Genomic DNA, 13,336 nt, shown 5'->3' on the forward strand with positions numbered 1-13,336 from the left:
ATTTAGCTTTGCTATTTTAAAGTGACCATTGTTTCGTCATTCTTTTCTTCCTTTTAAATCTATTTCATTTAATCATGTATAGAAAAATCAGTCGTATAAATAAAGCTTATCTTTTTGACAATAGATTTCTATTTTCTTTCAAATTAATATTTGGCAATCTACATATTGTTCTGCAATAAATTCTTAATAGACAGTAATTGTTGTAAGAAGGTATCTTTACCGTTTTACAGGACAAGGGGGGGGGGGTGAAAATTGGAATCCTCTTGTTAAACATGTCATTAAACCTCTTGTTAAACATGGCATTAAACTTGTTTAATGCCACATTACTGTAATTATAGCCTGTATCTCCCTCAATGCTAAATTTGGTGGAAATCAAACACTCCTTGTGAAATATGTATTTAAATTTTTCATAATTGGAATGTGTGTAGCTTGATCACCTAAATACTAAATACAATTTTGGCAATAAGTTTTTTTTGCATATTTCTGAAATGTGGGCACTTCGAAAATTTTCAGGATTTCAGAAAATCTTGTTAATCTGTCATAACCTTTTACAGTGAACGACGCGTTGGTGAATCTATCTTTTACCCATTCCTGACCAATGATTTTTAGACTCAGTTTCGAAATAGATGGGGTTTTATTATTTTGTAAAATTCGTTGGGAGGAAAACACTTTTATGAGCTAGCTGAATCTTTTGTGATTTAGCATAAGAAGATGGGGTAAAAAATTATTAGCACTACTTATTGAGTAGCGTCTGGCGACTTCATTTGAAGAGTAGAAAATATTAAGGAAAGATAGAATAATTGATATAATTAATGTACAATGTTATAGGATTAGAGCCGAAATATTTCCTGTAAACGATAAACGTTTATTTTGGTTTTCAAGAATTATTTCAAGTCAAAATCTAGTCTGGACAAATTAGGACTAGGTTAGCTTAAGAGAATCTTGGTAGTAACCAGGCTTGTTGACCTTGACCTGGTAGGCTTAGTAGTGATAAATTTCTACTTTAGGCTCCATTACATTTTAAAATACTTGAAAAGACAAGTCTGCAGCAGTCTAAAATAGGCTGAAAAAAAGGAAAAACATGGCTCTTGTCTTCAAGACATTTATAAGGAACAGACAATTTAGACCTAAACATTTGAGCAATTGTTTCATGCTCAGGTATTAACGGACACTTCTAAATCTGATGAAGCAGAGAAACTATTAAAAGAAGCCATGCAAATTGATCCAGAAAACGCTAATCTCCTGGTTAATCTGGCTATGCTGTCCTTACAAACCCGCGGTGATATAAAAGAAGCCACGCGATTGCTTGAAGAGGCTGTGACGAAAGATCCAAAATGTGAATTCGCACTGGAAAAGATCGAGAAAATTGAACTTCAAAAGTAGGTTATCATTTCTTTATCTGTCCTCATTTAATCTATAGTGATTTGACATTTCAGCAACCAGCAGTGATTAGTACATTACTGCTCTCACAAGTTATAAGGCATTAAATTTAATATATGTTGATGCGGCCAGGTCATGGAGATAAATAATAGCCTCTGATACTAGATCTCTCGGATCCTTCTTCTCTGAAAGGCCATAGGGCTGTTTTGTCAAATCTTAAAGACTCAGTGAAGGTATTTTGGATCCATATAATGGAAAACTAAATTCAGTGGAAATTGTTTTTTGAAACACAGTTGAAACTTTTGGTCAATGATTACTTAGAAATTCTAACAAGAACATTCTCTGCAGGCTCATAAAGTGGCTCATTGACGTGTACTATTGTATCGAGAAAATGCATGTATTTGTGTGCACTCGAGTTATTGGACTGCATTTTTGGAGATTAAAAGCTTATTAATAACTTAGAATAACAATGTAAATTGGTTATTTAAGTTGATACTATAATATGTTATTACCTGAAGCTGATTATAATTTGAAATCATGCATATTTTTGCTGCTTTCATTTTATCGTGTTATATCGTTGAATGTGGTCACTTTAAAATGGCGATTCATATGGAGAGAACAATTTTGCCATAATTTTGTTATTTTAAGTTATTCCAAATGTTTAAAAATAAGTAAAAGTTCTAGTATACTTGACACGCTAGCAAATTATTTACGATAACTAATATGCAAGAAAAGGAAATTCAATAGGTTAGTTGTTTGATTATTGTTCAGTGTCGCGAGAAGGGGTTGTAATCGCACGTGAAAGATTTATCATCACGCTCCTTGTCAAGTCTGACAAGGAGTCAACTCAGACAGTTCATTAATTTCAAACAGACCAAGTCATTAAGTTCTTGTTGACGGAATTAATCACGTCCAATCAGGGTTTCTACTGAAGACTTGTATGGTTTCCTGAAAACTCCTCGAGCATACTGTTAAGAGAAGAGGTTAAACGCTTCTTTTTTCTTGGTTTTGTAACATATTTAAGGGTCAGCATCATGTAGTTACGTTTCCAACAAAAAAGAAGTGTTGATAGCTTTAATGCCTTGAGTTGTTAAGGGGTGTGATTTGTTATGAACACGTCTAACACTTATTGCTGCTCTTCTGTGTACGTGTTCTTAAGTTCATTATTTTTAAATGAAGGACCACCAAGAGAAGTTTTGAAGTCTAAAATGGATGTCTGCAATGTCAAGTGTAACTCCTGGACAACGTTCGCTGATCAAAATGCAGCAATCATGCAGCAATCATTTTTAGCAAGTCCTTGAGACATAATTACAAATGTTTTTACAGTTAGTTTATTCGGTCAGATTTCTCAATTTATATCAGGCCAACGCTTTTTTTTGCCAATGGTGCATCTTTTTTTGCTAAAATTGTTGGTGATAAAAGTGGGTTTTGGGTGCAGGTTAGTGTCCCTACACTGTTCCTTTTTTCAAAATAATTAATATTGTTGAAAGTTATTGCGCTGTTTTTCCATAGCGCTGTTGTATCCACCAATCGACTACATTAAGCTCTTTACTTATGATTTCAAAAAAGTGTTTCTACTCAACATATTTCTGGCTTTTATTCTACACATTTAAAGGATTGCGGTTGTAAATCAGTTATCCTGTCTAACAGAAGCTAGCTGGGAAGTACTAATATGGTTTGTTCACCAACTATCCATATGCAGTTAAATTATGAATGTAGTTAATAAGTGGTCTTTCCCTAGAGACCATTCCTTGAATGGGTATACCGGTAACCATCAGACCAAGTTATCTCTAGAAAATTCCAATCGCCAGCTATGGTAGAATTACCTCGGAAGGTATACTCGTACGTTGCTCTACTAAATATAAAACGAAAGGCACATTGAACATTCAATATGGAAGGTGATGAAAGACTGCGTTATTTGCAACGCATTCCAAGAGAAGGCTGGTTTTGTTTCTTCTTGTTTTTATCAAACCAAATGTATTCGAGGGTTATCAATTTCAGCCATTCCATGTATAAACTTAAGCAGCGTTAATGTCACGTTTACAATCATTATTAGACTGATCATAAACTATGATAATCATGAATTTTGATATGGGCTAAAGTGAGCATATTCTTAGGAGTTTTGAAGCGAATCTGCTAATAAAACAAATTCAATACTGTAAATTATACTTCTGACCTCAGTTAATTGATTAGTAAGCTAGTTTTTTTTATATAGTTTCAGTATTTAATTTTAAATAGTAATTGGTAAGTTTTTCATTAGTTACAAGAACATATAAATCTGGATTACATATAGGTTCCGATAATCCTTCGTCTTAAGATTTTGTTTATCATTATGTCTACTGACTGCAAATGATATTGACAACTTGAAAAGCGAGCAAAGTTGATATAAAACTCTCACATAAAAAGTTGGCCGTTTCAAAGGTATTCAAGGTGGCAAGATTCTTGAATTAAGTTTGGGCTGAATCTTGAAAAGAAGGCATAGAAGGCATATCGGTATAGTTGCATCTGGAATCCCGAGAACATTTAGATTTCCATTTGGTAGATTCTTTGAGCTTTGTATTATTCATGTTGGGCTCGATTTCAAATTCGAATGTTGTTGAGAACTGTCACTATGTTGTTGAGAATATAAATGTTTTTACTTTATAACTTTAATAAATCAAATAATATTTACATTTTGATTACTAAATGTCAGTATATGTATATTAAACTGACAATGTAAATTCATTTGTATTTTTTCAGTAAAGTGCAAATTTTGTTCTGGCATTGGGAAGGCATAGGGGTTTTGCACCCAACTTATGTTAATTTCTGCTCGTTTTGAGTTTGACTCGGCTATTTATTGTAATTTCTGTTCGTTTTGGGTTTTATTTATTTATCGATGCTGATTTGTGGTAGTTTCGCGCTTGGTAGACTATTTGATTTTATTTTTGCTCATTTTTTGTTTAACGGAGTTCTTTACTTTTCTTTGAAAAACTTATTTTGTGGAAAATTTTTTTTTAAATTAATTTCTGTTCGTTTTATATTAACGTAGTTTTTTCAGGGAAAAAGAAAATAACACTTTAAATCTTTTCGTTTTTTAAGACTTTATAGTTTGGCCTGCTATTTGAATGCTGGAGAATTTTTTTTTAGCAATTTTTAACAACATACACCATTTTAAAAATCTGGATACAAATAGTTCTGTTTAATTTAGTTTCATACCTCCTCTAGTTGACCTGAAATGGAAAACTTGATACCATTCGCAAAAAAATCTGTTTACTTTCTTTGATAGATTGGATACACTTACGCTATTTTTGATTTGGTTAAATTTTAAGAGCAGAAGTAGCCCCGAAAATTTGAACACAATACCCTCAGTCGTTCTTGGGATACTGCTGAGATGCCTTATTGGTAATTAGCATTAACACAGTGCATTTTGATTTAATCTTAAGGCAACATTTAGTTTTTAAACATAATGGGCAAATCGGAGGGCAGGCGAGGGAGGATGGGAGTGGAAGGGGGATTAGTTGCCCTCCAATCTTTTTCGACTATTAAAAAGGGCATCAGCCCTTTCTATTTTCAAGCGAATGAGCCCCTTTCGAAGTTCCCACGACAACTCCTTCGATACGAAGTGCCATGGTCTAAACAACAACAACAACACAAAATATCACTAATCACTTTCGACTATTAAAAAGGGCACTAGATCTTTGAATTTCAAATCGAATGAGGCCTTTTTTGAGGTTTCAACGACAACAGCTTCTATAAAAACCTTATATGCCGACAGGGCATAACTTAAAACCCTTGCCTTGAGGGTTGTGGGGGAGTATCCTCCTCAAAAACAATTTCAATCTGTAAATCAACTAGCATACGATGAACAAAATGGCTATATCAAAATTTTGATTGGATGTGTTTGGGGGAATGATGGGCGTGGGGGGGGGGAGCTTGTTGGCCTCCAATCACTCTTGACTATTAAAAAGGGCACTAGCCCTTTGAATTTCCAATCGAATGAGCCTGTTTTGAAGTTTCAACGACGACGCCTTCTATAAAAACCTTATATGCCTCCAGGGTATAACTTAAAACCCTTGCCCTGAGGGTTGTGGGGAAGTGTCCTCCTCAAAAACATATTTTCTATTCGGAAATCAACTACGCTGAACGAAATGGCTATCTCAAAATTTTTTATTGGATGTGTGGGGGAATGACGGGCGGGGGGAGGGGGGCTAGTTGCCCTCCAATCACTTTCGACTATTAAAAAGAGCAAAAACCCTTTGAATTTCCAATCGGTTGAGCCTGTTTTGAAGTTTTTACGACAACACCTTCTATAAAAACCTTATTTGCCCCCAGGGTATAACTTAAAACCTTTGCCTAGTCGATTAATCAAACCTCTGGATGTTGCAATTTCACACATCTCTTGATGGATTTCTAAGGTTACTGTGTTTTTTCCCCTTAAATATTCTAGGCCAGGCCTGGAGAGTCTTTGGCACATGAGGCAAAGGGGCAGAGGTCACTGATTTCTCTTGATTTGCACTCAAAACGTATATAAATAAAATAAAAAAAAATTCCTAATAATAATTTATAAAATGTAAATTTCTGAGGTTGATAATGTTTCTAGTAAATTTAAATTGAAATCTTACGTCAAATAAGATGTTATTTAATTTCATGGGTAGTTGCGGTATTCAGATAGCTATTTTTTTGTAGAATAAATAGCCTGTAGCTTCAGAAACGCGTGTTAGAATCGCTGCCGCCTGTATTGGAACGGGAGGATGGGAAAATGGAAACCCTCCAATAATCCTGTAAAACATTGCCATCATTGTTGGAGGTCACAAAAAGGAGGCAGAGTAATGCTGAAGCTACTCCTGTAAACTCTGGGTAAAACAACCTAAATAAGTCACAGCCTTTACGGTTATGTTGTTGTAACCTATCAATTCCACTCTCCTAGGAGAAAACTTCTTGAGGAATCTCTCTTGGCCATCACTTTTTATGCGTCAATTTTGGCCACTTCTCTTTGAGGGGGACGGGGGGCTTCCTTTATAAACGAAAAAATAACTTGACTTAAAAATGACTTAGGTTTAAGCCAAAACATGGCTCCATAGCCGCTTTTGCCGTTTGGATGAGTCACTCTCTGTTCGAATTTTTGCCCTTATTTTAATTTGATTCTTTTATAGAAAGATTGATACGGCAAAGGGAGGAATTAGCTTGAATTTACCCTCTGCTCAAAGTTACGGAAAATAATATTTAATTTTATTAAAGTCCAGCCGCGAACATTAACTTTAGAGATGGAATTAAGTTATGAAAAGTATGTTTGCCCAATGGCCCAACACCTGGTAAAGAACATAATCCATCCCATAGTAACAATAAATAACACTCGTGATTGAACTGTCAAAGCCTAAATATTGAAGCTAAGAACAGAGGGCTTACTTATATTTGCACTTAACGTAAGATCAAACGTTTTTCTGCCTAACATGGAGTTTGAAATTCAAATCCTGCACGGAAATGCAGGAGCAAACACAAGATCATTACAGGAGCAAGATAAGGAAAATTTGGACAAATCATTGGAAAAAAGAAAGGAAGAATCAAACACACGCGCAAATACAGGGATGGGTACAGGATGTAAAGATTGAAAAAATACAGGAGGAAAGACTGACATAGGCACAATACCCATCACTTGAGTAAACAGGGAACAAAATTTTGGTGAAAAGTGTATTTTTGGAAGCACAGCCATTATTAACGTAAGTTCGCTCTTTCCTAGGTTCCAGCTAAAAAAAAGAGTAAAAGGTTTTTCTCTTTAGCAATTCAGGAGGGATAGATTGAACTTTGTTAATGTATTTCAAATGATTAAAGGTGTTGATAATTTGTCTTTTAATGATTTCTATCAGTTTAGCCATTATTCACCCACATTTCAGAATTCAGTAAAATTGCATCAGAAAAGGTTTTAAGAAAAGTTGGACAGAGTTCTTTTGTAAAACGGTCCATTTGGCCTGGAGAATCCCGTTTTCCAATATAAAGGAACTTTCAATACTGAACAAACACATGGATAAGTGGCTAAAGACTAAGCATAAATATGACCTTTGAGTGAACAGATACAAAGCTTCCTTCCCACTGGATCGTAGCCACTGAGCGGGTGAGTCAATTCTTTATGTCCCAAAAAACGGCTCGGCCAAGATTAACATCGTATTTCATAAGACGCATGCATGCATCGCGAGGCCAGCATTTTTTGTTGGTATAGCCAACAATGTTTTCATTATTTGGATCTGGATGTTCTATTTGATAGTGTTGAATCAAGTCACGGGCCTCTTCAGTTGTGAACCTACGGATGACATAAAATATGCTAATTCTATACATAATATATGCTATTCATGGCTGGAGCATAGTTCTCCAAACCCAGTTGGGATAACATAAAACTAAGATTGTTTATTCAACCGGTTGTCAAATTCCTTTGGAATCTATGGTAACAGTTTGATCGAGTGAGCGCAAACGAATCCATGCAAGGCACGCTGGATACAAGGGTACAGCTAGAGTTTAAGTTTGTAGGAGCGATTTATAGAATGTGTTGATAAAATCGGCCAGTATGCTGAGAAATGCAGACACACAAGCTAGATTTCCAAGTTAAATAGGTAAATTTTGCAAGGTGTTGGCAAGCGGCAGCAACACTTTGGAACTCCCCCCTCCCCCTTGCAACACCCCCTCTACCCCTTAGCTGCAACCCCTGATTGGGTATCTTGGTTTAACCGTATAACGTTGGATCTTTCACCCACGCAAGTGAACATTCATTAAACAGAAATGCATGGTTTATTGTATTCTTTTTAGTTGTTTTGTTAGATGATGTACGTACTTGAAGTTGCAATACATTTAGAACATTGCCGCACCGGGTGCGTATTGACAACAAATATATTTTGACTTCATTTGACTCACCTTACCTCTGCTCCTCTCTCAACCATGGTCTGACTTCGCTAGTGGCTCCACCCCGAAAGAATAAACAAGCAAAATATTACATGAGGAAATCTGATGCCCTCTTCTGGACAAATTACGAATAAAAAAATATCGGCCAATAACCAATAATCTCTGCCCGATATCCCATAATGACCCTCATATCAGCCCGCCAATATCGGTCTGGTCGATATATCGGTCAGGCCTTAATTTCTAGTAAATATAATTTCAATTATATTTTTCGGGCAATTCTAATTTTATATTTACAAAACTCGCAAATAAGACCTGGGTAGTAGTTTGAAAATCAAGTTCGTGCCATTAAAACTCACTAGCTAATTAATAAAATTTAAATGACAATTGGGTTTCGAGTTGTAACTGCGTTATAAAATTTATAAAGTGTCTCACGCGCAATTTAAGCAATGCATAGACTGTCATTTTTTTCAGAAAAAAAGATAAACCAATTAATTGAAGCTGTTCATTTTTCAGGATCCAGAATTGGCTTGAATTGGCTTGTATTATAGTGATGTCATGTCCGAACAGGGTGAAGATGTGTCAAAGTAAATTCAAATGTAGCTAACTTGAATTTTTTTTTCTTTGTAGTTCTATTATTTTCTTTATTTATGGGGAAATCTTGACATAATACTTTTCGATGTTTTCTTTGAAAAAAAACCTTTTAAATGGTGGTCTGTTTTTAATTTCAGAATATTCCTCGTTTGATAAAACATTTTTTTCATCCAACGATTTTTTTTTAATGTTCTAGATTATTCAATCAAAACATAGATATTAATTTTACATTTACCAAATTTCCTTGGAAATGAAAGTCTGTTCTTTAACTCTGGTCTTAATTTAAGGATATTCTATGATATATTAAATCCTTATTTTATCCCATATATTTATATTTAATTGTCTAAATAGTTCGCTTACAGCATAAAAGTTGATTGTACATTCAGCAAAACAGGCCATTCCACAAAGGGTTGTGAGTACAAAAAATAACATTCGCCAAAATCACCAAAAATCAAAATCAGGAAATAAAATGATAGACAACTTTGTGAAACAGCTAATTCACAAGGTGTTAGATAGACGTAATAAAAGGACTGAGTTTTCATTCATAGATAGAATGTTCAGACAAATTGGCTATTGATAGAGAAGCCTCAAAATGAAACTTTCCGACCCATTTCTTTGAAATGAAATTCTGGCCTTAATTTAAGGATATTCCACGATACATAAAATCTGTTTGTTTCATCCCACGATTTTTATAATGTTCTAGATTATTCATTCAAAATATAGATGTAGATTTTACATTCACCAAAACAGACTATTCATGAAAAAGTTGCGAGTAAGATAAATAACATTGTCCAAAATCACCAAAAAAGCAAAATTGAGAAATAAAATGATCGATACAACTCTGTGAAAACAGCTACTGCATCCTGTTTGGAGTAGACTTAATAAAAGGATTAACATTCACTTTTCTGCATTCTATTTTCAAGACTGTTGGAAAAAGTAAAGAAAAACTACAAATCGGAGAAAGTAGAATTATCGTCACTTAAAGTTTAGCAATCGAACAAAATATCCTCTAAAATATATAACTAAAAATATGGAAGAAAATCGAAAAAAATAATAATAAACATCACAAAAACGCAAATAAAGAAGCCAAACTAATTTATCTTAGTAAAAAAATGTAAGCTAAACTCATAGATCATCTACTCTGGCCAAGTCTTCAGAATACAAGGACATATGTTTTAGTCTCGGAGTTAGATGTTAACTTATTGTAATACTCTAGAGAAAAAGTTCTGTTTAGTTTATATGAATTGAATCTAACCACATAATTTAAATTTAGCCAACTCTTTCAGTTGTAAAAATAACAGCCTAAATTGTGGAATAACAATGCATCACATACGTGTTCAACCTTTTGTGTAATCTCTTACCGGGTGGCTTCTAACGCTGCAACCCTGATTTCTCTAAAGTGTTTGCTTTGGTAAAACCTGAATTGGGTAGTAGTAGCTTAGTGGTACTACAAATAATTTTGTTCTATGTTTGTATGATATTTTTTTTTCTAATGCAAAGCGGCTCACTTGTAATAAATGGAAAATCATATATAACATCTAATCGGCTGGAACATCGGTTAAAACGAATTGGTCAAAATAGCTGTTGAATTGGGAAAATATATTTTAAGTAAATACGGTTTTTCACTAATCAATTAGAATTTAATAGTGATAAAATATTTAGATATATCTTTTAGACTTTTGAGAGTAGAATAATAAGATTGCTATAAAGATATATAAATCCCAGGGATCGGATTGCTTCCTGGGAAAGTCATTCCCTTGTTCCTATTGAGATTAAAGTCGTTTTCTACTAGTATCTGAGATCTTATATTGTAATGTTAAGTTAGTATGCATTCATTCATTTTTGGGCTTATTATTTAAAGTTTTATTTTATTTCTGTCTTCTAATTTGATTTTTCTATTTTTTCATGTCCATTGTTGTTCGCCGTGCTATCCACAGTGATGGGTGGCACGCTACATACAAATGATTTATAATTAACTGGTGTTTTTGTCAACAATTGATGCATATAAGGGAATTGGTTACATCCTAACAAAGTCATTTCCTTCTTACTATTAAAATGGTTTTCACCCGTACGAGACTTCTAATATCTAATGTTAGTTTAGGATGCTCTCACCTAGTTGGGGCTTGTTACTTGAATGTGGTAATTCTTTTTCTAATGTGTCTTTTTTCACGTCCACTGTTGTTTGTTGTGCCATCTACATTCTTCATTGGTGGCACCCTATCTTAAAGTGATTTACAAATGACTGTATTCGAAATTTCAAATTAATAATAAACGATTTATCAATGACGAATCTTAAATTGTTGTTAGGCTTAAGACACACTTATTGCTTATGTGTAACTTATGCTGTACTGCTTAAAATGTTATTTTATGTGATTTATTGCGCACTAAAACTTTGCTGGCAACGCACCTCATGCCTAATGAAGCTTTAAATGGTTATTACCAGATATACGTAGTTTTGTTAAGAATTAAATTGCATAAATTCATAAAACACTTGATTATTGAGACAATAAAATCTGTGATCGAAGCAACTGAGACATAGGAATTATAAAATAAAGCAAAGAAATAAAGATTGGTTAAAACTAGAGAGAACTTGGTCGCCAGTCTACCTTGCCACCTGGTACCTATCCTGAACCTGAAGAGAAACGGCATTTGCTGCTTTTTAGAACAAAACAAAAAACTGGGGAAAAATTGAAAAATAGCACTTAATCATGTGCAGTTTTGTCTTGTTTCTTTTGCTATTAAAATAAATTTCAACGTGTTCTCATTCCAGCAACAACTAGTTTTCCTCTTCAGAATCCTTGCAGTAGGTTAACTTTATTTAGTATTCAATATTTCGCTGAAATGGTGCCATGATGATATGCAGTGTACTGCGGACTAGGCGCAATAATATGGCAGCTCTTGCAGGCAGTGAAGGCTTTACAGGATACCTGCTCTGCATGACCAATGCCAGGTTAGGTTATGTTTGCTCTTTGAAAATCAAAATACTTAAATATATAAAACAATTGATCACTGAGACAATAAAACCTATGATCGAGGCAACTGAGAAGTATAAATTAAAAAAATAAAGCGAAGAAAAAGAAGATTGGTTAAAACTAGAAGAAACTTGGTCGCCGATCTCCTGCAACCGAACAGGTACGTTCTCTAAGAGACACGACTTTTGGTGTTCTCAGCACAAAAATAAGAAACAGGAGAAAAATTCAAAAATAGCATTTGATCATTTACAGTTTTGTCTTGTTTCTTTTGCTATTAAAATAGGTCTCAACGCCTTCTTATTGCAGCAACCGCTAGTTTTCAGCTCAGAATCCTTGTAGTAGGCTAACTTTATTTCGTATTCATTATTTCGCTGAAATGGTGCCATGATGATATGCAGTGTACTGCGGACTAGGCACAATAAAACGGCACCTTATGCCGGTAGTGAAGGTTTTATCGGACACGTGCTCTGTATGATTAATTCCATGCAAGTGAGCTTCGTCACCAAATCGGGAGGACTGAGGGAGTGTTCAGTGAAGCTTGTGATCACTGCCCCTGATCCTCCCCTTTCTTTTCTTTTTTCATATTTTTTAAAGAGTATAATAGAAGCACCTTATATTATATTAATGTAGGCACATTATTATATCTTAAGGCAAAAATTGTTTTTATCTTAAGGGTTATACCTTAAGGGTCTCGGGCCAAAAATTGTTTTTATATTAATGTTGTTGGTACCTTAGCACTAATGGTGCAACGCCACTAACAATGGTACAATCACAACACTACCAACACCACTAGCATTACATTAGATATAAGGAAAAAAATAACATTTCTGAGTAGAGTACTGTAAAATCAGGCACAGGAGTTTCTGAGACCGGTGGTAGCATTTCTTCGGGTACGGTTATTTGTTTTTCGAGCTATAGATACAATAGACCCAAACAACCGATGCCAAAACAATGGCAAAAGCGACAACAATGGCAATAATTGCTGCAATTATCGTTCCGTCTTGGACTGAAAGGCCAAATGTTATTGGTGCTGAAAGAAACAAAGTTGTAAGAAAAGATAAAACCGAATTAATTTTTTCAATTTTTTTCGGATAGTGGAAAACAAGTTAGTTTAGTTTTTGGCTTGGAGCAGTCTCACAAAATATATTTCAAAATAAATATAAATAATCCAGATAAATTTAGCGAATAATAAGTTCTGATTATAGTGTAGCCTACAGAGAAATAAAGGTTACCTAATATATCCAAGGTGTTGATTAGTTTATGGGTATATCAGGTCAAGAAGTGATCCAGGATTATTCTTGATGATCAACTGACTTTCTTCATCCAGATTCTTTCCGTCTCTGTTATGAAGGCCAGGAAACGACTTGCCGAAATACCCCTTTGACGATCAAGAATCTCCTGATATATCTATAGCGAAGCCAATCCCCGAAATATGTCAAAATTCAAATTGGGTTTTCCTTTCGTAACTTTTCTCTATTCTTAAGTTCTTTTTTTATGGGGACATTCTTGTCAGCACTATCATCCAT

At 34.4% G+C, this 13,336-nt stretch overlaps 1 protein-coding gene across 1 annotated transcript in view; it reads left to right on the forward strand.

Moving 5' to 3' along the window:
* The window catches only part of LOC148956083 (mitochondrial import receptor subunit TOM70-like), a 390,465-nt gene extending 379,322 nt beyond the window's left edge, over positions 1-11,143 (forward strand). The window contains exons 3-4 of the mRNA XM_089092920.1: positions 1,159-1,379; positions 8,761-11,143. Of these exons, the coding sequence (XP_088949046.1) occupies positions 1,159-1,379; positions 8,761-8,851 (312 nt within the window). The 3' untranslated portion in view covers positions 8,852-11,143. The remainder of the gene's footprint in view (positions 1-1,158; positions 1,380-8,760) is intronic.
* Positions 11,144-13,336: the final 2,193 nt, after the last annotated feature.

This window comes from Artemia sp. Qi Xiang Cuo, chromosome 1, assembly GCF_049724085.1.
Source record: "Artemia sp. Qi Xiang Cuo chromosome 1, ASM4972408v1, whole genome shotgun sequence".
Taxonomy (NCBI): domain Eukaryota; kingdom Metazoa; phylum Arthropoda; class Branchiopoda; order Anostraca; family Artemiidae; genus Artemia; species Artemia sp. Qi Xiang Cuo.